This window comes from Pelmatolapia mariae, linkage group LG5 (assembly GCF_036321145.2).
Source record: "Pelmatolapia mariae isolate MD_Pm_ZW linkage group LG5, Pm_UMD_F_2, whole genome shotgun sequence".
NCBI lineage: Eukaryota > Metazoa > Chordata > Actinopteri > Cichliformes > Cichlidae > Pelmatolapia > Pelmatolapia mariae.
This window is the reverse complement of record NC_086231.1, coordinates 7350426-7372140: the sequence shown is the minus strand read 5'-3', so window position 1 is coordinate 7372140 and position 21715 is coordinate 7350426. Positions and strand designations below refer to the sequence as shown.

Below are 21715 nucleotides of genomic sequence, written 5' to 3'. Positions count from 1 at the left end.
AGCTATTGCAAAGTTCCGAGGGTTCTATGAGCGACATGGGCCTACATTATAATGCCTCTGCTTGAATATATCTTATTTGTCAAGGTAGTTGACTGTGTCATTGAAAAAAGTACTGGGATTGTACGCTTTATTTTAAGTACACCAAGTAGTCTCCTTGAAGTAGTTTCAGTTCTCCGCTTCAACTACTGGAAACTTGATGCGGGAGTGTGGGAGAGGATATCAGCTGATGGATGATAAACACCGCTGAACGCCGACCGCGTTCCGGTATCACTGCACCAGCAAAAACTTACCATTAGGGAAGTGTGTGTCGCTTAGCAACCAATTTTCCCAGTCGGCTGAATGAAGCTTACTGGAGCTTTTCAGCAAACAAGAGACGTAAACGTACCGGGCACGCGCGTCGTGTCTTATTACCTTTATTACAAGAATGTTTTTCAGTCGTGACTAATAAAAAGATATTAGGAAAATCCAAACGGAAGGGGGGGGGGGGTGTTTTTGTGTCAACGCCTCGGCGAATTTAACAGCCGGCGTCGAGTTACGCAAGGCGACGTGGTGAATGCTCCCGACGTTACTGCGTAAAATCCAGCCTCCCCATATTTGCGCTCTCGTGTTTCGTTGGTGATGCATTATCCAGTGCCTTCCCCCCCACGAGGCATGTCTTTTCCACACTACACCACTCCTGCTTCGTCGCACCAATTTACCGCGCCGCCGACCCTTCCCAGCTGAACAGGTTTGCCCGGCCCACCGCAGCCGCTCGGCAGCTGTGCCCCCAGCTCCTGAAGGCAGTCCCCGTCATGACCTCCTCCTCCTCCTCCTGTGATTTTGCCGAAATTCGCTAAATGGGATTCGTGGCTGGCCCGGGGTTTCCACAGCAACTGGCCATCCGATTCCATTATTTTTCTAATGAGGACAGCCGTACGGATCTAACACGGTTCGTCGCTGCGCGTCTCTGATTTTTGGGCTAAATCTCAAGACGCTTCAAAGGTAAGTTAATTAGAGCTCGTAGCAGTTTAGTGGGATAATGCAGATTTATTTCGGCATTCAATGTCGGCTTTTCTTTTTTTTTTTCTTTTAAAAACAATTTGTGCTGCGCATTTTTCTCTCACGGATGTTTCACACAGGGATTGATAAGCTACCCCCTTCTTCACTGACTTGTATTTTCATTGTTGCACAGGCCATTCACTCGCACATTTGGCCAGTGCCACTCAGTCTGTGCCAGGGCTAGGTTGTTGACGATTTACTACGCCCCGCAAAATGCAAAGCGTTTGTGCAAATCTCTCATTTTTGTCTTGGCGATCATCACGAACACTCGGGAAGACGCAGCAAATCGGCTGCGCACAGAAAATAAAGCCAACAATCCATCGAAATTCAAAATGGAGCTGTAACAGCACCTGTTTTGGTTCATCAGGCCGCATATGCGCTGTATGTGAGCCAAAGCCTACGACACTCACTGGAGCATTGTCCCTTTTTCATTATTATTATTTTTGTCCCGGTTCCCATTCACAAATCACTGTTTACGAGCCTTGTGGGCATCTGTTTGGCAAACACGAACAGTGATTTTGATTTCATTTTACGATTCTTTCTAATAGCAAAGAAATTATCATTTTTGACAGCTGCTGATCCTGTAGGCAGCTACTACCCCACCCCGTGTTTCTTTGAAAGCAGCTTTGCTCACAACAACTGGCGTTTAATCCCGTGGAAATAGAGTTTTAATTATGTGGTTAATCTATTTAGAGTTGGTTTGGGGGCTCTGGACGAGCTCCAGCTTATTTCCTTACGGCGGGGGATTCAGGTTTTTGCCTTGAATCATGGGAATGCTCAGTATTGGATGTTATCACTGGATGAAGATGCAAGCATTATGTTAGCAAATCATGGAAGAACATTTAAATACCTTGTTGAATTCTTACAAGTACATTGCAAGCAAAAAGAGTGCAGGAAGTGGGTGAAAATGCATCATAATCCCCTCATGTGGATGTGAAAGATTGATATTTGATATAGGCCTGCAAAAAGATTTTTTTTTAATGATGTAGGTCTACTTTTTTACAAGTTGCAACAACCCTAGATATCGTCTTAATACCATTTGTTTTGTCCAGTCAACAGTCCAAAACCTCAATTTACTCTCATAACAAAGAAAACCAGAAATAAATGACAGAAGTGAAAGCTTCTTTAATGTTTAGTTGTTCATTAAAAGTGATTAACTGACTGCCAGTTAACAATCAGACAGGCTGTTGTGAAACAGTATGTGTGTAACATGACTTTTTCAAGAGAACGGATTCAAAAAGCAGACCCCGACTTTATTTTAAAATCCTGTAAATAATAAAAATAGGCTGTGTGTAAATGACCTAGAATGACACAGCGCCATTAATAAGATATATAAATTTGTAGACTGAATGACTGATGTCCTGTAAAATTAATCAGGCTGCAGCAGCTGTTCCTTGTAGTCCGGATCGCTCGCTGCCAGAGCCACCAGTTAAAGATGGGCGGAAGTGGGTTTTATCAGCTGAGTGCCACAGTGCCCCTCTCCTCTCCACTTATCTTCCTCCACTGCTTTCTTTCCTCGCCTTTGCTGAGTGTGTTGGCTTCTAAGGAAGAGGGAAGATGAATTGAGACAGCTAGACAGAGACTTTCACTTTCCAAAGTCTGTGGGATTTAATCATAAAAAGAAATGGGAGGAAAAAACAGAAAATCTGATTTGGGGAGTTACAGGACTAAAATTGGAGAAGGCTCGATAGTTATGCGACTGCATTGTCTTTTCAACTATCCTCGCTCGCTCTCTTTTTCTCTCTCTGACCCTTGCTATATATAGATGATCTGTATGTTACGCATGTATCTGTGGACTGCGTTGTTCATCATGCAACATCTATATGGGAATAAGACAGCGACACTAATGTGCATATTTCCTCTCGTTTTAATCTTGAGGAACCATCATTACTACGCCCCCGCCACCACCACCCCCTCGCCTCCCCTCCTCTCCCCTCCCAAGGGCAAACCGTAATTTTCCCATTCAGCTGAAACATTGGCTGGAGCTCTCTTTCCTCTCTGCAGCACAGTGGCAACTGTTACCGTCTGTTGTGACTCAGTGAGGTTTGTTGTGGCCAAATGTGCTAATGTGCCTGACCAGAAAAGTTGAGCTTGTGAGCTCAGCCTTAGATGAAGGATTACGAAGGTTAATATGGAACTCCAAACGTTTTTTTGGTTGGTTTTTTTGGCAACCTATGCAAAATAAGAATGACAAAAATGAGAATGTTTGCACTAAAACACTCCTCAACTGTAAGTAGTGCTTTAAAGCAGTCATTTTGTCAGAAATTCTTAGGATGGGTCCTTTGCATTATGGCTAATTATGCTATTTAACATTTAGGGACTTGATTGTGTCTATTGAAGAGATAGGATAGGTAAAGGGACCAAAGTAAAGATGCTGTACACCAGAGAATATTGTCATTGGATGATCAAAGATTTAATGGTTATGTTAATATTTCAGTTTGAGTTGATGTAAAAGACAACGTCTGCAGTTTTTATTCTGTGCAAGAATGCATGAAGATTACCTGAAGCTCATCTACAGCTTCTGCATTATTATTCTGGTGAAGTGGATATCTTCCACAGTCTTTTTCAGACTAAATTTTGTCATTGTTTTCTCAAACAATGGTTCCTTGTTGAGATGCGGGCAAAGGACGGTAAAAAACGGGGGGGAAAGTGGGCTACAATGATTGTAAAGGCTGCATTAATCAGGGATTCAGCTTGAAAATAATTGCAGAAAAACAGCACAGAAGTCTGCTTTGTTGAGTGTGTGTAGATTAAGATGTCAGTGAGACAATGAATTACAATGCAGAATTTCAGTAGGATTAACAAGTTTAAAGGTTTAACAGATGGATGCTACCTGGAGACAAACAAAAGTGGTGTGTTTTCTCATTAAAAGCTAATCCACAGCAGCAATGTCAATGGCAATCTACCCCAACAGCGGTGAGGAAGCAAAGCTGCAACACAGTTGACTGCAGCAAATGTCAGCTCTGAAGGGATGAGGTTGAAGTTGGGATTCCACCAAGTCATTCTTTGGGGAAAACAGATGTTTATCCCTTACAAAATTATCGAAGAGCTCAACATATTTACTGATAAAGGCCAGCTTTGACCTGCTGTGCACACAAGGAAATGTCAGGTATGACTGGCATTGTGTATAACTGTGGACTTTGACCACCTCGTCACTTACACTGGAATCAGTATGGACAGGGTGCACCATAAAGTCTTTCAGTATGCACAGAATCATTCGGTAGTCTTTCAAGACGGATATGAAAATGATAAAAAGTCAGATTGGGGCACATGTAAATTGAAACAAATATTGGCCTGATGTGATGCAGTTGCAGAGCATGAAAGGTGTTAGGACTTGTCTACTTTATATCCTGCATTCCATTTAGGCAGCTGGCTATTATTCCTTTACTTTTTTTCTGCTTTCTCCACAGCTTTTGCTCCCTGTTGATGAGCAGAAAGTTTAGATTCATAGGGTATCAAATCCTTAGAATCACTCTCCATGCAAGGCAAATCAAGAACCGGTTAATTCAGTTTAACTTTATTTATATAGTCTCTATTTAGAACAACACGTATCTCAGTGGACTTTACAATGAGAGCTAAAGAGGTTATATATGGCCTATATATAATATAGAGAAACCTAACAATCCAGAGCTTACCTTACAGCATGTCTTTACTCTGTGTCTATCTCTTGACATTTAAACCACATATTATGTAACAAATGTGGAACCTTTTTTTAAAAAAAAAAATACTGAAAGAGTGCCACAAAAATCCCAGCTGCTTACCTCAGCTTTAAAAAGTTTGCAAATTTGAGAAGACACTATCCATTCATGCTCGAAGCCAACTTGGAAGAGTTAATAATTAAAGAAAAGTATTTTTAATATTATTATTATGATTATTTGGTGCAAAGCAACATGAGTTTCTGTTTGAAAGAGATTCTGTTTTGCCTTCTTGCTAGATTGACCGCTTTTCTTCTGATTCGGTCATGACCGATAACCCACAGATCAGGTTTGCACATCTTCACTTCTGTGCCAGTCTGCTGAGCCTGTCATGAACTTGTCTAAAAATGTAATTAACACCAGTTGTGATGGGGCCAGGGGCATAAGGAGAGGTACACCCCGGACGGGTCACCAATCTGTTGCAGGGTTAACAGAGAGACCGGAAACCATTCATACTCACACCTAGATTCATCAGTTAATCAAACTCCATGCATGTCTCCATAGAGAACTCACATGGAAACAGGAAGAACATGCAGAGTCCACACAGAAAGGCCCAGGATCTTCTTTCTGTTGACAGTGTTAACCGCAGAAACCAAGATTCATGACAAAAACGTTCACAATATCATGCTGCACTTCCATCTTCCTGTACTGGCAAGTTTAATGCGAGGCTTAAAGCTCAGTCAGATAATGACTGAATTATATCAGAATAATGGAGGGTATGACTGTGGTATTTATTTATTTTTTTATTGTTTTTTGTTGTTCATCTTGTCAAAGAGAAAAACTGAGGTATGAACTGAATGTTTGGTCCAAAAGTAGAGGTATATAGAGTAAACCTTGATAATTGTTACACTCCTGTCTGTGAAGTAGGTCACGTCAACTGATCCACTACAAGATATTATCTTCCATGAGACAAAGTGCAATATGTAATGGTCTGTAATTGTATCCAGCGTCCTAATAAAGCTAACACTGGGGTCAGTAATCTGCTAGTGTAGCATCAGCCATTTCCTTGTTTTTCCATTGATCTGCAAGTTGGGAAATAGTCCAAGAAACTTTCAGTCTGTGCATCTCTAGTCCTGGAAAACCATGAAAATGGAGCTCCCCTGCTCCATCTTCCTCCCCGATCTCTCTCCTCTATTCCTTCCTCCCACCCTGCCCTCCTGCTGCTCAGGTGCCTGTTCTTGTTGCAGTCGAGGTGTGTAGTGCAGTCTGCTTCTCACATTCCTCTGTACTGCTGCTTCATCTAAAACTCCCAACTCAACTTCACCTCATCTCTCACATATTTTCCAGATCTTACTTACTCTTTTCTTTTGCAAGACTCTACAATGTCTAATTCCCTTGTCACCAATCCATAGTCTTTCATTTTATACCCCTATGCTAATGTGGTCACATGTTACCACTTGATATTAGGCCGTTGCAACACCATATTAGGAAAAGGCACAAGGCTCTGCTACAGAGCTACTTCTGTTGTTTACACAAACACGCCGGCTTTGAGGCTTCCGAGGGCGCTGTGGTTTGTGCGCTGCTCTGCGACGTACTAAACTAAGTGCTGGACACTGCAGCTCACATTAAGCCTGTGTGTGAGAATCATTACTTCTCCTCATCAGTCTGAGATTGATCCTAATGATTAGTACGTCTTCCAAATCAATTTGAGACTATCAAAGCCAGAATGAGCGAATCAGAGTTGGATTGAACTCCTCTGCCAAGTGCTTACCCTGCTGAATTTACCACAAGGGAGATATCTGTGCAGTCTCCAAATTCACTGTGGTCCATATACTAATAAAGTTGAAGTGGTGAAATGTAAATTTGGCATGTGTGACACACATGGGTACATGTCATATGGCATTACTGATTTTCTTTGGATCAAAATGTCTTTCCTCTGTGGAATCAGCCATAGACCACAATAACTGGGATTCATCAAAATGATAAAAATAAGACTGCATTAATGGTTTTGAAAGGTCACAGTAATTAGATTTTAGACCTGACATTGATCAACATTATTGTGGATATACCATCAACTTTCATCAACGCTAGTATCATAGTATCACTTTGTAACTCTGTGCTTTGAAAAGTGCTTCACAGTATTAATAGAAGTCACACACTGAAGGTGAGTATACATGCTCAAATATTTAAGTCAGACATTCATTCCAACATAAACATATACAGACGTAATTGCAAACAACTGTCAAAAATAAAGGGGGCAAGATTAACGGCATTTGTTTAAAAGAAATTACAGAATCAGCTGACCTGATTGACTGAAGAAGGCTGTCCCACACTTTGGGTGCAACAACCTTAAAAGCACAGTCACCTCTGGATTTAAAATCAGAGTGAGGGACAAGAAAAACAGGATAACATCCTGTCTCAAAGGTGTACTATGATAGACGGCAGAGTGGAGCCCTGCTTTCGAGATGATGACAAATTCTGACCCTACCAGCCGAATGTCACGGCAGAAACGGAGGCTCATCAGACCATTTTTGGAATTTTGGTGAGCCTGTGCGAATTGTAGCCTCAGCTTTCTGCTCTTAACTGAAAGGAGGTGCTCGCAGTGTGGTCTTCTGCTGCTATAGCCCATCTGCTTCAAGATTTGACATCCTGTGCATTCAGAGAGGTTCTTCCAAATACCTTTGTCACGAGTCATTATTTGAGTTACTGTTGCCTACCAATTAGCTCAAACCAGCCGGGCCATTATCCACTGGCATTTGAAATCAACTAAGCACTTTCAGCAGAGAATTTCCACTCACTGCATAGTTTCTCTCTTTCAGACCATTAACCATACTGTGCCATACCAACCGTAGAGATGGCTGTATGAGAAAATCTCAGTAGATTATCAGTTTCTGAAATACTGAGATCAGTCCATGTGACACAAACAACCATGCTATTTTCCATTCTGATGATCAGTTTGAACATGTTGTCTTGACCATGCCTACATGGCTAAATGCATAATGAGTTGCTAGCATGTGACTGGCTGATATTTGCGTTGATGAACAGGTGTACATAACAAAATGGATGTTATGAAGTTTTCATAAATTTCCAGTCACACAGATGTAGACAAAAACTGCAGTCTGACTAGGGGCAGCTGTGTCTAAGGAGGCAGAGCGGGTCATTCACCAGTTGGGAAGTTGATGGCTCAATCCTCTAGTAGCATATCAAAGTAACAGAGGACAAAATGAAAAGTTTCCCCGTGTGTGTCTATAAAAATGCTTAGGCATAGAATAAAAAGTGTTAATGGGTGAATGAGGTGTGTAGAAAGGATTACTTGCATTTGTGTCACATTTTAAAGGATGACATTTTGAGATTTTTTTTGACTCATTATTGAATTATTTTGTTTTTTCCAACCAAAATATGTTTAACCAAGGTAGGACCAAATGTAAAGTTAATTGGATGCTTTAATCAATTTTTTTTTTTTTAAAAGAACTATACTTTTAAGGCAGTTTTAAGTAATTCTGCAGTTGCTGATACAGATTTCAATTCCTTCACTTCTCTTGTACCTTGACTGACTGTACTGTGGATCTTTTGCACAAGTGACTCAACTATTACCTGCAATGACTGTGATTAGTGGTAAGGGCCCACTTTACATGTATCTTATCTTTACCTTTATTTTCTTTCTTTTTTTTTACATTGAGGAGGATGTTGATCATTAGCGGCGGTCAGTGCAACTGGCCATAATGTTGATTGCTAATGTCTAAACTAGCTCTTTAAATTGAGTGGTTTGTTAACACAATTCCCACTTCCCTGTCCATCTTTGTCTGAAGCCCTATGAGCTTGTCTCAGTATGACTCAGTGTTGCACCATGGGATACATTAACCCCTCCACTGCACCAAATTACATCCTGGCAGTGGCTGAAGCAAAGCTTGCACGACTGCGCTCGTGTTTGAAATCGCTCTTGTACGTTCACACACGCATGGTAGCTTACACGCCAACACAGCTTCACAGTGGGAGCCTTGGATGTCTTTGAGGATTCCCGTACCTGTGTAATTAAGTTATAGTCACACATCACACTTAAAACACCCACTAAGCCTCAGCTGTCCGCGTTGCAGTATACAACAACCACCTACGCGTTCTTTTTACAGCCGCTGCCGGTTCCTTCCTCTTTCCCTGTTAATAACACTCTCTGTCCTGTCTGTCAGACTAACACAAGTGTGTTGGAAACATTCATAAGGATACACGGGTTGCTGGAAAAAGGATGTGAGACACAACTGTGTTTGGGTGTTAGTGTGCGACTGAGCTTAGTTTCCCAGAGACCAAGGAACAGCTGCTAATGCACAGAAACGCACACGCACACACTCTGTCTCGGTTCCAAAGGAACAAGACTGTTTCATGTGTGTGTGACTGTCTCTGTTTCAGCTGGCTTGAAATAGTCGGTCTCGCAGTGAGTCACGCCGCTATGCTTGGAGGGGAGGATTGGTCTTTATGTGTGAACAAGGCACTCTAACTTTCTGTGGGTGCACTTGACTGTCTGAGCATGTTTGTCTTTGTCTGCACTCGGGATGAAGGTGCACTCTTGACTTGTTGCATTTATCGGGCTGTAATAAATGTATTCGACATGAGGATGTGAAGGAAAAGCAGCAGTATAATTACCTGTTGGAGATGAAACTGTTTGTGTCCTTGTCAACTCAGCAGCATTAACACACGGCTTCAGTACGGCCCACAGCTCCTTTGTTTGAAGCTTTGTTTTCCACGTAAATGCTTATTGATTCAAAACAGATTGAATCAGACAGGAACGACCTTGAATCTATGCGTGTTTTTATGTGCCCTCTTCTTGGAGTATTTGCATGCTAAACGGTTTTAACTGAACCTGGAGCAGCTCCAAGGATACTCAACAGCAGACCGGGAGAGCTAAAATGAATGCGATGCTAGCAGCAAGAGGAGTTTTTCTTTTAGGAGAGTGAATGGCTAGAAACTGAAATGGGGTCGCTTCCTTTTCCTGAGTGAACTTCATTTTTCTTTTAATCGTCATCTTTAAAATGTACATTTGTACAGTCACACTGAAATGGTCAGATTTAGTAAACAATTAAGAAAATGAACACTGTATTAAAAATAACACTGTATTAAATGTCTACTTAAATGTCATCAATAATTAAGGTTTTTTTTCATGGTGGCTTGCATTAGGATGCTTGTGGGTCAAACTGCATTTAAATATTAATAAGAATATCCTCATTCATATGCCTGCCTCTGAGTCACATTATGCTGCTAGGACCGGCAGATATGATGGGAGAGATGTTGGTATAAATTGAAAATGCAAAAAAATACTAAATAAACACTTACTGAATTGGGATTAGGTAGTTTTTTGTTTATAGCAGTGTACATGGTGTACAGTATACAGTGATGGCATGTATTTGACTTTTATTGATTAACAGAAGCAGTAGCAAAGCCACTTCGGGCCTTAAAGTGCTGCTTACTCATCATTGGCTCTGGTCCCAGGTCTGCACATGGGGGCGGGCAAGAGCAAGCCCAAGGAGCCGGGCCAGCGCTCCATGAGCCTGGATGGTACCATAGGCACAGGCTCCGACAGCGGGCACTTCCACCACCTGGGACCCGCCCAGCAGACCCAAACACCCAACAGGAGCCCTGCTGTCGGAACAGGCAGGCGGGGGCATCAAGGGCAGCACCAGCACGCCCCAACAAATACTCCCGAGCTGGCTCTCTTCGGAGGAGTGGACCACACGGGAACTGTCACATCACCTCATAGAGGACCTCTGTCAGGTAGGAAAAACATTATGATAATGGGTTAGTTAGGCCAAAGTGGACAAGTTTATTCATGTAGCGCCTCTTAACAACAAGCCATGAAAAGACAAGATTTTAAAAAGACCACATAAGAAATGTATAAAGTCACCTTTTTTTGATTGTATAAACATAAAACATTAGAGTAGAATTAGAAAGATGAATCTGGAAAGTGAAAAGTAAAACTACTGTGAAGCAGTAGTCCCACATTTAAATAAAGTAAATGCAGCAGGAAACAGAAACACATCGTACCCTGATATGAAAGAACTGAGTGGGAACAAACAGTAACCTCCTGTATAATTAGTGAGCTTTTAGAAGTGCTTTTAAAGGCCGATTTTGTTGTTTCTCTTGGTTCCAGTCTTTGTGCCAACACGAGCTAACTGCCAGTGTGAATGTGGTTGTGAAACGGATTCAATAAGTCTGACGAGAACTTTGATGTCTCTTTGTCAGCCTACGGACTTGCTTTCAGTTTGAGATCACGAAAGTCCCAAAGTGGATGGAAAAAAAATGCAAAATCTGATTCATAATGAGTCACATTTACACAGAAAAATATTTAAAAGCATCTTTTTTTTTTTCCCCACTATCTAAGAGCCAGACTTAAAAACTTCTTTTCGACTTTGAAGCGCCACATGTCACGCTGTCCATATTTTATTTACTGGATATATTTAAACTGTAATGTGCCTAAACCAGCCAGATGGCTGGGTTAATGTTGCTCCATCCAGAGAGCAAAGGCCTGCTGGTATATGAAGAACAGTTCTGCTGGTTGCAACCTACTGCTGTGCACCTAATGAGCCAATCAATGATCGGCTGAAGAATTCCCCAGTTTAGGTCTCAGGTTCATTAAATAAAGCTACATAGAACCCCATTAATATCATACCTTTGTCCTTCAAGGGCAGTCAGGCAGATGCTGTCTGAATGTCAATATTTTTCATTAGGCCTCAGATACATTTTCAGAGCAGCAGTAGAATAACTTAACATCCAACCCTGAAAAGCTGAAAATTCAAGGGCTAGGTCACAGTGCTAAAAATCACACACGTTATTCATTATATATCAACTTTGGGAATATTTTTATTATTCCACTGGTTTTTAACTGATGATTTTCTTCTTCTTCTTCAAATTTAATTGAAAAACTGACTGGCGACAGCCTGAGAGGGTTTGGGCTTGAGACAAAATGAGGGAATCTTTGCTAAATTAAATGCAGAACAGCGGTGTGCTTTTAAGTTTACCCTGTTTTTAGATCCTGGGAAACCAAATTGTACCTAAAAATAAAATAAATTTCCCAGCCCTGTTAAACCAGTGTCATTGATCTTAAGTGGAAATACCCTTTTGTGTGCTAAATGTCTTTATTTCAGTGTCTGTATTGTTCCCCAAATGAATGTTTCTGTTTCTCTGTGGTCTCTTTCAGGAGGCGTCACTACATTTGTGGCTTTGTATGATTATGAGTCACGAACAGCATCTGATCTGACCTTTAGGAAAGGGGACCGGCTGCAGATTGTCAACAACACGTAAGAATCAAGAGTCATCCCACTCTAGTAGTGATGCCACACAGTCACAGAGATGTGAATGAACAGATTTCTTGGTGCACACATGATCTGTGACGCACATATGTGTACATGAATGAACACGCAGTGATAGTCAGAGCTGGTAACTGTGGATCCATCCCATCTGTTTACTAAAAGTGAGCAGAACAGCTCTGCGCTAATGCATTCTGTTCCTCATGGGCAACCGTGATCATCATAATCTTTTAAGAGACTTCAGAGGGAGCATTTTGTACCAAGATATAGATAGATAGAAACAGGACAAAACAAAACAGATGTTTAAGTGAAATTACGTTTTTGTTTTTTGTTTTTTTTTGGGGGGGGGAATTTTTGCGGGTTTTTTCAAGCTGCTGTTTCTAAGCTAAACATCTGGAACATAATTCTCTTGCAGGTGTTTACAATCAGAACAATAGTGTTTTGTTTTGTTTTCCTATGAGCTCTTTCTATAACTTCCTGCTATAAGTCTGCTCTGCTGGTATTTATTGAGAGCCTGGCGCTACATAATTGGGCTGAAAAGTAGAATAAATACATAATGAAGTATTACAAAGCAGTGCTTAGTAGTTAGATGGATTTAGCCAGACTGTATTTCTAAGGCCTAAAGTGGACATTTATGGAAGATAAATAAAATATTTTTATACTCTCCTATAGTATTAAAATCCCACATTGATATGGAAAATCAAAGTTAAATCAGCCCCACTGTGTAATCCCACAGCTTATGCAGCTCCTGTGCTATCTGTCTGTGCCGTGCTGCGTGCCTTGCTGTGTCTCCTTGCCGCATTTTGATGTGTCTGCTGTGTCTGTTATCTCTCCCTCTCTCTTTCTTTCTCATGCTTCATGGTTTCTCCTAGGAAAAAGTACAGCTTCAGGTCAGTAATATTTAATGCAATAAAAAAAAAAAAAAAAAACCTCATGCAACCTTTTCTTCACAGTCCCTTCGATCCTTGCATTTGCTTCATCGTGAAGTGGTAAATAGAGACAGACTAATTCTATATCTCCTGTATAAAACATATTGCATGTTTCTACATAGAGCTAAAGTTGAATCTAAGATGGGACTACACGTGGAATAAAAGGTTGCCTGCCTTTATTTTCCATCTTACCAATTTCTTTTCTTAACTCCATCCTATCAACTTTGCGGGATGAGGTTTTTTTAAGTTTCACTTTTGCAGTGTAAATGGCACTATGGTTTTCAGTCAAATGATGTGGGAGTTTAACTGGATGGATCATATCAGAGGGCACAGTTTCAAAGTTACTGGAATATTTCAGGGATAAATCCAGTAATGTTCAGTTTTTTTCTCATTGGCAACAAATCCCATAAGTCCAAAACCATTGACAAATGAATGCACGGTCTTTCCTACAAAACTAAAGCTCAAACTGGTCCCCAATACATGTGCAGTTTCCCTCAGTTTACATCATTAAATCAAATTTTTTAGCCTCTTATATTCTTGGGTCTTTGAGCAAAAGACAAGGTAGAAGTTGTTCCTCATCAATGAAATATGGTGCTGATTTTGAATAAACTTTAAATATCTCTAATTGCCTTGTTCAGTTTTGTTCATGATTGACTCTCACTCTCTCTTCATCTCTTTGTCTCTCTCTTTCCCTCACAGAGAAGGGGATTGGTGGCTCGCTCGCTCCCTGACAACTGGAGAGAGCGGTTATATCCCCAGCAACTATGTGGCTCCATCCGACTCCATCCAAGCAGAAGAGTACATTATCCACTCTTTGTTCTCCTCATGCGATTTACCCTGCAGTTTATTTACATCTAAAGCTGGTTTTCAGTGCAGAACCTGCATGTAGTTGTGCTCTGCACGCATTTTAATGATCCATGCATGATAAGGCCATGTTTACAAATAAAGAGTACTGACATACTGTTCATACATATAATCCAAACGTAGCTCTGCATTCCTGCTCCAGCTGCTCAGTAGTAGCTCGTCACTGATCTCGCTCTCTGTGGCCCACTTTGGCAGGTGGTATTTTGGGAAGATCACTCGACGTGACTCGGAGAGGCTCCTTCTCAACCCTCAGAACAGACGAGGAACTTTCTTGGTGAGGGAGAGCGAGACTACTAAAGGTGAGAGAGCAGACATTTGCATCACTTCAGAGACTACAGTCATTATCATGAACCATTATCAAGAACAATTAGCTCTTCTGCCTGTCTGCAGTCGCGTAATGATGCATTAAATCAGCCTGAGTGCTTTTTTTCTCACATTAAAACTATCTAGCAGCAGTGTTCGACCTGCACAAAGTGGCATTTCTTTATTTGACCAACAGGCCTTTGGCAGGTGTATTTTTGTTTTTTCAGGCTGATGACATGCAAAAAGTGGATCAACATGATTCTTCTAAAATGTATTATTTTAAACTGTGGCCTCCCAAGTATGAATAAATAAAAATTATATCATACATGCACTATGAGATTTGACATTTTGACAGCAGGGATTCAAAGACATTAAAGAGATTTCCACTGAAAACTATATTTTTATGCTAAAGTGGTTTCATTGTTTAAGTAAAATGCAGATGCTCTCTTTTTTCAGCTTTTTAAATGCTTTAATTTGCTGTTTTCATTTTGGTGTGGGACAGTGCAAGCACAATAAATGTATGGGCTCATGTTTTCCCCCCTTTAAACATTTCACACACTAAACAATTAGTTGAGGTGGCAAAAACTGCTGATAAGTTGATAATTAAAACAAGAATTAGTTGTTGGCGTAATGAAATTGTGAAATGATCAGTTTTTCAGTTGTTTCCTTACACTCCATGATTATCTAGTAAAACTGTCTCTGTAAAACATGTTTAATAAAAACCCAAGATTTTTTAATTTTCACACGTTAAAAATGTGTGAGGTGGGGAAAAAAAAAATGAAGCGATGACACTTTCTGCCTCCCTGGAGGCTTACACAGAGTAGCAGATGTGCTTTGAAATAAGTAGATCTTCAGGGACTCAATTTGAAAGAGGTAGAACCTGCTAATTAAGTCATTTGTTAACTTTCACACTGGCCTGCGGCGCTGTGTCTTTGTTCTCTGCGCTTGTGGCAGAGTTTTGCATCTTTCACTGAAAGTCTGCACTCAGATCTGGTCCCTGTGACGTAAACTGACTCTTTAGGGGGCTGTTTTGGAGGAAGTAAGGGGAAAAGGAAAAGATTGGAATGGGTTGGGCTTGTGAATGGATAGGGGTGAATCACTCTGCCAGAACTAGGTCATCTTAGAAGGGTGCTGGATTTTCCCCCGGCTATAGGTCTATGTTCTCCCACCATACACACACACACACTGAGAAGAGGGGAGAACTGTGAACACTTGTAGAAAAAAGGGGAGGATTTGGGAGAATAGGAGGAGCTGTTGGCAGAAGATGCCATGGCCTCTGGGTGTGTTCTGTATAAGATATCAAATGTGAGGCTCGCAGTGAGACAGGGATGAGCATGAGCATGCCTCTTGCATGTTGAAAAAGATTAATCTATCATTCAAGGTTCAGGCTACAAGCACTCGCATTGTGACCCTGTTAAAGAAACCTTTCCTCTGAGCTCTTGACAGGTTTTTGTCTCTCTCATCTCACATACCTAAGAAGAAATGGTGTGAAGTGGCTAAATGCTGTAGTAGTTGTATTCATAAATAGTGTGAAGGCTCTTTAGCTTTCAGAAATATGAATAAAGGATAATTCAGTTTTACATGTTTAGTTTTAAATCTGGAAGTGAAGGTACTTGAGTAGTACTATAGTGGTGATAATGATTTGGTACATTTGCTTGATACACTTGGGGAAGTCTGTCTTTCCTGCTCTTGAGTTTCTTTCTAATGAGAGAATAGGTCAGTCAGTGAAACTCCAGATCGAACACAATTGATTTTTTCATTTTCTTTCATGTCTCACTGTAAAGCTTGGGTTTGCTAAGTGAGTTCAGTCCTTTTTTAAATCGCATCAAGTTTGAGTCCTGTGATATTTCTAAGATATTTGCATTTTGTTTGTTTTTACCTAATCGGCTATTTTGTCATTATTATTCTTGTGAAATGTAGTTTTGTGAAAAACTGTTGGACAAAACAAGGTTAATGAAACTTTCTGTAGTGGTGGGCAGTGGATAAGGACATAAAGGCTTAGTTATTTGGCCATTAATCCAACCAGCAGGGTCTTAAATAGCCAAAGCACAGCTGCTAGGGAACTCCAGAGAGCAGCTGCCAGACAGGCCAGGAGCAATGTGGTTTTATTGTTCTAACCTGTCTCTGTCTGTTTTTGTCTTGCTCACAGGGGCGTATTGCCTGTCAGTGCTGGATTATGATAACACCAAAGGCGCTAATGTTAAACATTACAAAATCAGGAAACTGGATAGCGGAGGTTTCTACATCACTTCACGCACCCAGTTCACCAGCCTACAGCAGCTAGTCTTCCACTATCGCAGTAAGTACTCGGGTGCATGTAGTCACCAAAAGTTAGGAAATGTCAACTGCACTGATGGTAACTCTTAACCTTTCCTCATTCAGAGCACTCTGATGGACTGTGCCACGCTCTAACAGATGTTTGTCCAGTGACCAAACCTCAGACGCAGGGACTGGCTAGGGATGCCTGGGAGATCCCCAGAGAGTCTCTCCGCCTCGACGTCAAACTGGGACAGGGCTGCTTTGGAGAAGTCTGGATGGGTAAGAATCCCTAACATACCTTAGCAGATGGGTTAAACTTTTATGATGCAACATGAGCATCATTTATTCTTTCTTGTTAAAACTAGGAAACCTTTTATATTTGGAGAGTAGGTGGACTAAGAGGAGTTACGACAGCAGTTTACTGTAGAAGCAATGTCTTTTTGTCTGGCTTCTGACAGGTACGTGGAACGGTACAACACGAGTAGCTATTAAGACTCTAAAGCCCGGTACCATGTCTCCAGAGGCCTTCCTTCAAGAAGCACAGGTCATGAAGAAGCTGCGGCACGAAAAGCTGGTCCAGCTGTACGCCGTTGTGTCTGAGGAGCCCATTTATATTGTAACCGAGTATATGAGCCAAGGTAGCGCATGACAGCAGACTGTGTCAAGAGATGGTTCTCAAACCTGCTTGATACTCGGACAACTTCATAATCCTCTTGACATATTATCAGCTTAGGTTTTTGTAAATTAAATAATATTGGGTTTGTGTTCACAGGCAGCTTACTGGACTTTCTTAAAGGGGAAGCAGGAAAGCTGCTTCGTCTGCCTCAGCTGGTAGACATGGCCGCTCAGGTAAAACTACAAAAGATTCAATGTGCTTAAGTGCATCATCTAACCACCAAGAATTCAATACTAAAAGGTGTACTACATGGAAATTTAAATTTCTCGTCCTCTCTCCTTCCAGATTGCAGCAGGCATGGCCTACGTGGAGAGGATGAACTATGTCCACAGAGACCTGCGTGCTGCAAACATCCTGGTAGGAGACAGCCTCGTGTGCAAGGTGGCTGACTTTGGTCTGGCAAGACTCATTGAAGACAATGAGTACACTGCAAGACAGGGTAAGTCTCCTCTTCCTACTAAAAATATTTACTCTCAAATCAGAGAGGGAGAAGAAGTTCAAGTTTGGTTACAGAAGAAAAAGTGACTTATAAGGATAAGATGTCCTAAAGTGTTTATTTTATTCTATAACATGCCACACTGAGTTTCATAATGTTTTCTTAGGAGCCAAGTTCCCAATCAAATGGACAGCACCGGAGGCAGCTCTGTATGGTCGTTTCACCATTAAGTCAGATGTCTGGTCCTTTGGTGTGCTGCTCACAGAGCTGGCAACTAAAGGCAGAGTTCCCTATCCAGGTAAAAGCTCCACCTGACAGGATAAACCCACATAATAATTTCAGTTTCTTATTCAAATAAGAAAAATAAATCGCGTTGTATGATTAAAATAATTCAATATTTGATAAACATCTTGCACTGTGAGACAGAATTGACCAATACTAGCTGATACCTTTCTACACATCCAATGGGCAAATCACATAAGTTGCATGATATAAGGTGTTTTAGCATACCCACAATTGCTGCACATCTGCAAATCTTCTCCTTTTCTTGCTACATCTGACTTGATCAGCTGTTGTTATTGATATCTGCTCTGCTCACTGATCAGGATGTTTGTGCTGCCATCCCAGCCTGAACCAGCTTCCCACCCTTGCAGGCTGGAAAGGTCCTAGATCAGAGCCATACCACAAAAGGATTTCTGTCCAAAAATCTAACTTACAGTTTTTCTTGACAGGTATGGTTAACCGAGAAGTGCTTGACCAAGTGGAGCGTGGCTACAGGATGCCTTGTCCAGCAGAGTGCCCAAGCTCCTTGCATGAGCTCATGCTTTCCTGCTGGAGGAAGGATCCAGAAGAGAGGCCTACATTTGAGTACCTGCAGGGCTTCCTAGAGGACTACTTCACCTCCACAGAACCCCAGTATCAGCCTGGGGAGAACCTATAGAACCGTATATCGACTTGAACCTGGTGAGGAGGGAAAGGGCCTCAGCACAGAATGATCTGCACTAACCGACCTCAGAGGAGCTCCTGTTTAAGGATCTGAGCCTGTGAAACTCAGTGTGAGGAACTTGAGATTCATCTGTGGAAGTAAAACCGAAATAGAAACCGACAGAAGTCCCCTCATGTGCCATAGCGGAACTTCTACAGAAGAACCTGAAGAACCTCCTTTCTGCAAGCACTCACTGTTTACCTAAGTTCTCTTGCAGTAAAGAGGTTGAGCTGTAGAAGGCAAACTCTTGCTGGACTGACTGTGGCTCTAATTGAATCAATTGACTAAACTTGCGGGTAAATGTTTTGGAGAGATGCGACCGATGTGGGAGGAATCAAATCAGGATCTACAGAAAGGGCAAGAGGAGAAAAGAATAAACCTCCTGTCGAAGAGAGTAAGAGGGAGGATATTTCAATCAGGCATGAGCTGTTTAGTGAAACCTCCCTCTTTCCCTCTTTTGTTGCGTCTCTACACCATCGTCTGGTACCTTTTCCGCCCACAGAAGAGCACTGCCCCTGTGGCTCAGGTGCCAAAGGAAAGTCTCTCTCTTGAAATCCTTTATCTCATTTCTTCCCCTCTTCCTCTATTTCTGTCTGACTTTCAGCATTTCTCTCCAGTTTTCTCAAGTGCTGCTTCTTCAAAGTGTCTCCAAATAACTCAGCTCTGGAACTCAACTTTGCGTCTTTATTTTTATGTTTACTTGGATAGTACTTGTCCTGTGGTTTAAGGTTTTGTTTTTGTGGCAGACAAAGGTATCTGACAACACTTTATTTTGTGGATTTTTCTGTGACTTTCAATAGGCAGGCTATTAAAATAGCCATAATGGTAGTGCCAGGGTAAATGTACTCAACAGGCAGGTTCTGTAACACTTAAATTAGGTAACTTAAATTAACAATTGAGGGCTCTCTCTTGTTTAATCATCCTTTAATCATCATCCTGTCCTTTTCTAGCTGTATTTCTTGACATGCATAATGAACAGCCTGCTGGAACCAACCTTGATTAAAAATGTCTTTGATGCAGATAGTGTCTGAATGCTTGTTTTGATTGACTTGATTTAACTGGAAAGTTGCATTGAAATAAGCACTGTGGCACTAAAGGCCACCTTCAGTGAATATCTCTGAACCATAAGTGAGGGAAAAGGTTCCATCATTTATGTGAACTACTAAGAGGTTGATGATGCTACTACTGGTAAATATCCAAGTCAGGATGGGAAAAGCCTCTTTAGGCCTGTGCCAAACAAATCACATTTCTTTACTGCTATCCATGTATATACTGTTTTATTATCAATGGGGCTTCCTTGGGTTTTGTTGTTGTTTTTTTGTTTTGTTTTTACATACTATGATTTTTCTGAAATTAAAACTCCCCAGTAAACTCCATGCTAGCAAGTAAAGACAAACTGCTCAACAAGACAGGTTTTCATTTACCTCACATGTGTCCCTATGAAATATGCAACCAGGCAGCCCTAATGAAACTGTAAAAGTCTGATCAGGTAACCCCAATAAAACTGTGTTTATGACTTAAATATAAAAGTTGATTTATGAAGCCAGTTAGCATGTTTTGTTTTTTTTTGTGCCATTCTTCTCTTGAAAATTGGCTGGGTTTGTATTTATGCTGTACTGTACATCAACATGTGTCTGTTTACTTCATGTTCAGGTCAGGCCCGGAGATCATATACAGACTTCTGAAACTTTTTTTCTTTTTTTACATCTCAACCACTGCAGCCAGTTCTCACTGTCATATTGTACATACTGTAGCTGTACCATGTATGCCACTAAATGGCATGGTTATGTTGGATGTCACACATTTTGCAGTGATTTGTTTCATAAAGTAGCCAATAGAACAGCAAGTGTAAAGTTGGAGGTTGTTGCCAACAAAAACAACAATGCCGCTTATCAAACTAGGAGGCATACAGCAATAAAAGAGATGGTAGTCCACATCCATGAATATCATGAAAATATGATCCAGTGACAGTTAATGATTATGACTAATATTCTGAAACCACAATAAAAGCGAAGTTGGGTTGTGATGTGATGGTTTGACATGATAAATGAGGTCAAAGATGTAAATAGTATCTTAAACAAATGACTGTGACTATCATGTAATTTGTTTTTGTATAGTTTCTTTCATTGCACCTCCATGCTGAGGTTTTTACAGTGACACGCCTGCTCCCAAAATATTAATAAGATGCTACTGTACATGGGGCTTAAGGAATGTTTCTTCTTTTTTATTTTTAGCCATGTTCTATTTGAAGCCTCTGTTTCTGCAAAAGACAATTCAGAATTGGGTTTGAGATATATATGTATATCTTTCCATGAACATATTAATAGTATGTTCCTCTTTTAGAAAGGGTAAATCCCAATTTGTTTTGACACTCTGAACTGCCTGCAAGTCATTGGGACAATGTCAGTGGGCCCATGATAAGTATGAGTAATGCCAAGGTTGGATTGGATTTTCTGTGCTATATTTAATAAGTGTCTCAGTCTTTTTTTTTTTTTTCTTTTTTTTCTTTTTTTTTATAAATCTATGCAGTTTCAGTCTGAAATTCCTGCAACTTTATGGCCATTTTGTTCTAAAAACAAACTATGATCATAAACAGAAGGTGTGAGCATTTTGTAAGGACTTCTCTTGTCTTTCTTTCTTTTTTGTTCCAATGTAACAAGATTGAAATAGGTATTGTGCCACTTTATGTTGATCTTTAAATGTGCAATAAATTATATTTCAAATGTGTTTTGATAAGGGTGTGTGCTGGTGTGTGTGCTATCTTAGGATTACAAAATTGTATGTCACACTACTTGTTATGACTCATTAACTTCTTCATAAAGTTGTCAGTATGCGGCACCATGAGCATGTGATGATCATTGGTTCAGTGTGCTGCAGTTTCTGGAATATTTAGGCCAGTGGGCTTACAGCTTTAGATTTCTCTATCAGATGTAAACCCTGTATGTTCAGATATATTCATTTGTATTTTATCTCTAGACTATTTTCAACATACATAAACTGTATATAAAAGAAAGATGTAGTAGCCACTATAAAGAAACCTGATTTTGAATTCGGCTTTTTAAAGTCAAAGTGCTAGAATCTTGGCATCGTTCACGTTGGGGGTTTTGGAGCCGGAAGTGAACCTATTTAGGTGAAAGGTTGGAGTGCTAAGGGATCAGCTAAAGTTAACATGCTGCATTCATAGGGTCTTTATCTTACAATATAAGGTTCCATAATGTGACTGCTCTTGTGATATTACACTATATAAATAAAACTGAGTTAAATAGACTGTATGGGTGCAACCCACTGACACAGATAA

The 21715-nt window shown here is 40.7% G+C and overlaps 1 protein-coding gene across 3 annotated transcripts; it reads left to right on the top strand.

Moving 5' to 3' along the window:
* The first annotated feature begins 598 nt into the window (after positions 1-598).
* Positions 599-21144, top strand: LOC134627428 (proto-oncogene tyrosine-protein kinase Src-like). 3 transcript variants are annotated; one of them, XM_063473484.1, is made up of 13 exons: positions 599-981; positions 10152-10433; positions 11857-11956; positions 12838-12855; positions 13594-13692; positions 13954-14057; positions 16211-16360; positions 16444-16599; positions 16779-16958; positions 17093-17169; positions 17282-17435; positions 17599-17730; positions 18164-21144. In XM_063473484.1, the coding sequence occupies exons 2-13, from the start codon at positions 10160-10162 to the stop codon at positions 18370-18372; spliced, it is 1653 nt and encodes a 550-aa protein (XP_063329554.1). In that variant the 5' UTR covers positions 599-981; positions 10152-10159; the 3' UTR covers positions 18373-21144. The 3 variants fall into 3 exon arrangements, with proteins under 3 accessions (XP_063329554.1, XP_063329555.1, XP_063329556.1); XM_063473485.1 differs by having other exon boundaries at positions 10088-10433; XM_063473486.1 differs by lacking the exon at positions 12838-12855.
* Positions 21145-21715: the final 571 nt, after the last annotated feature.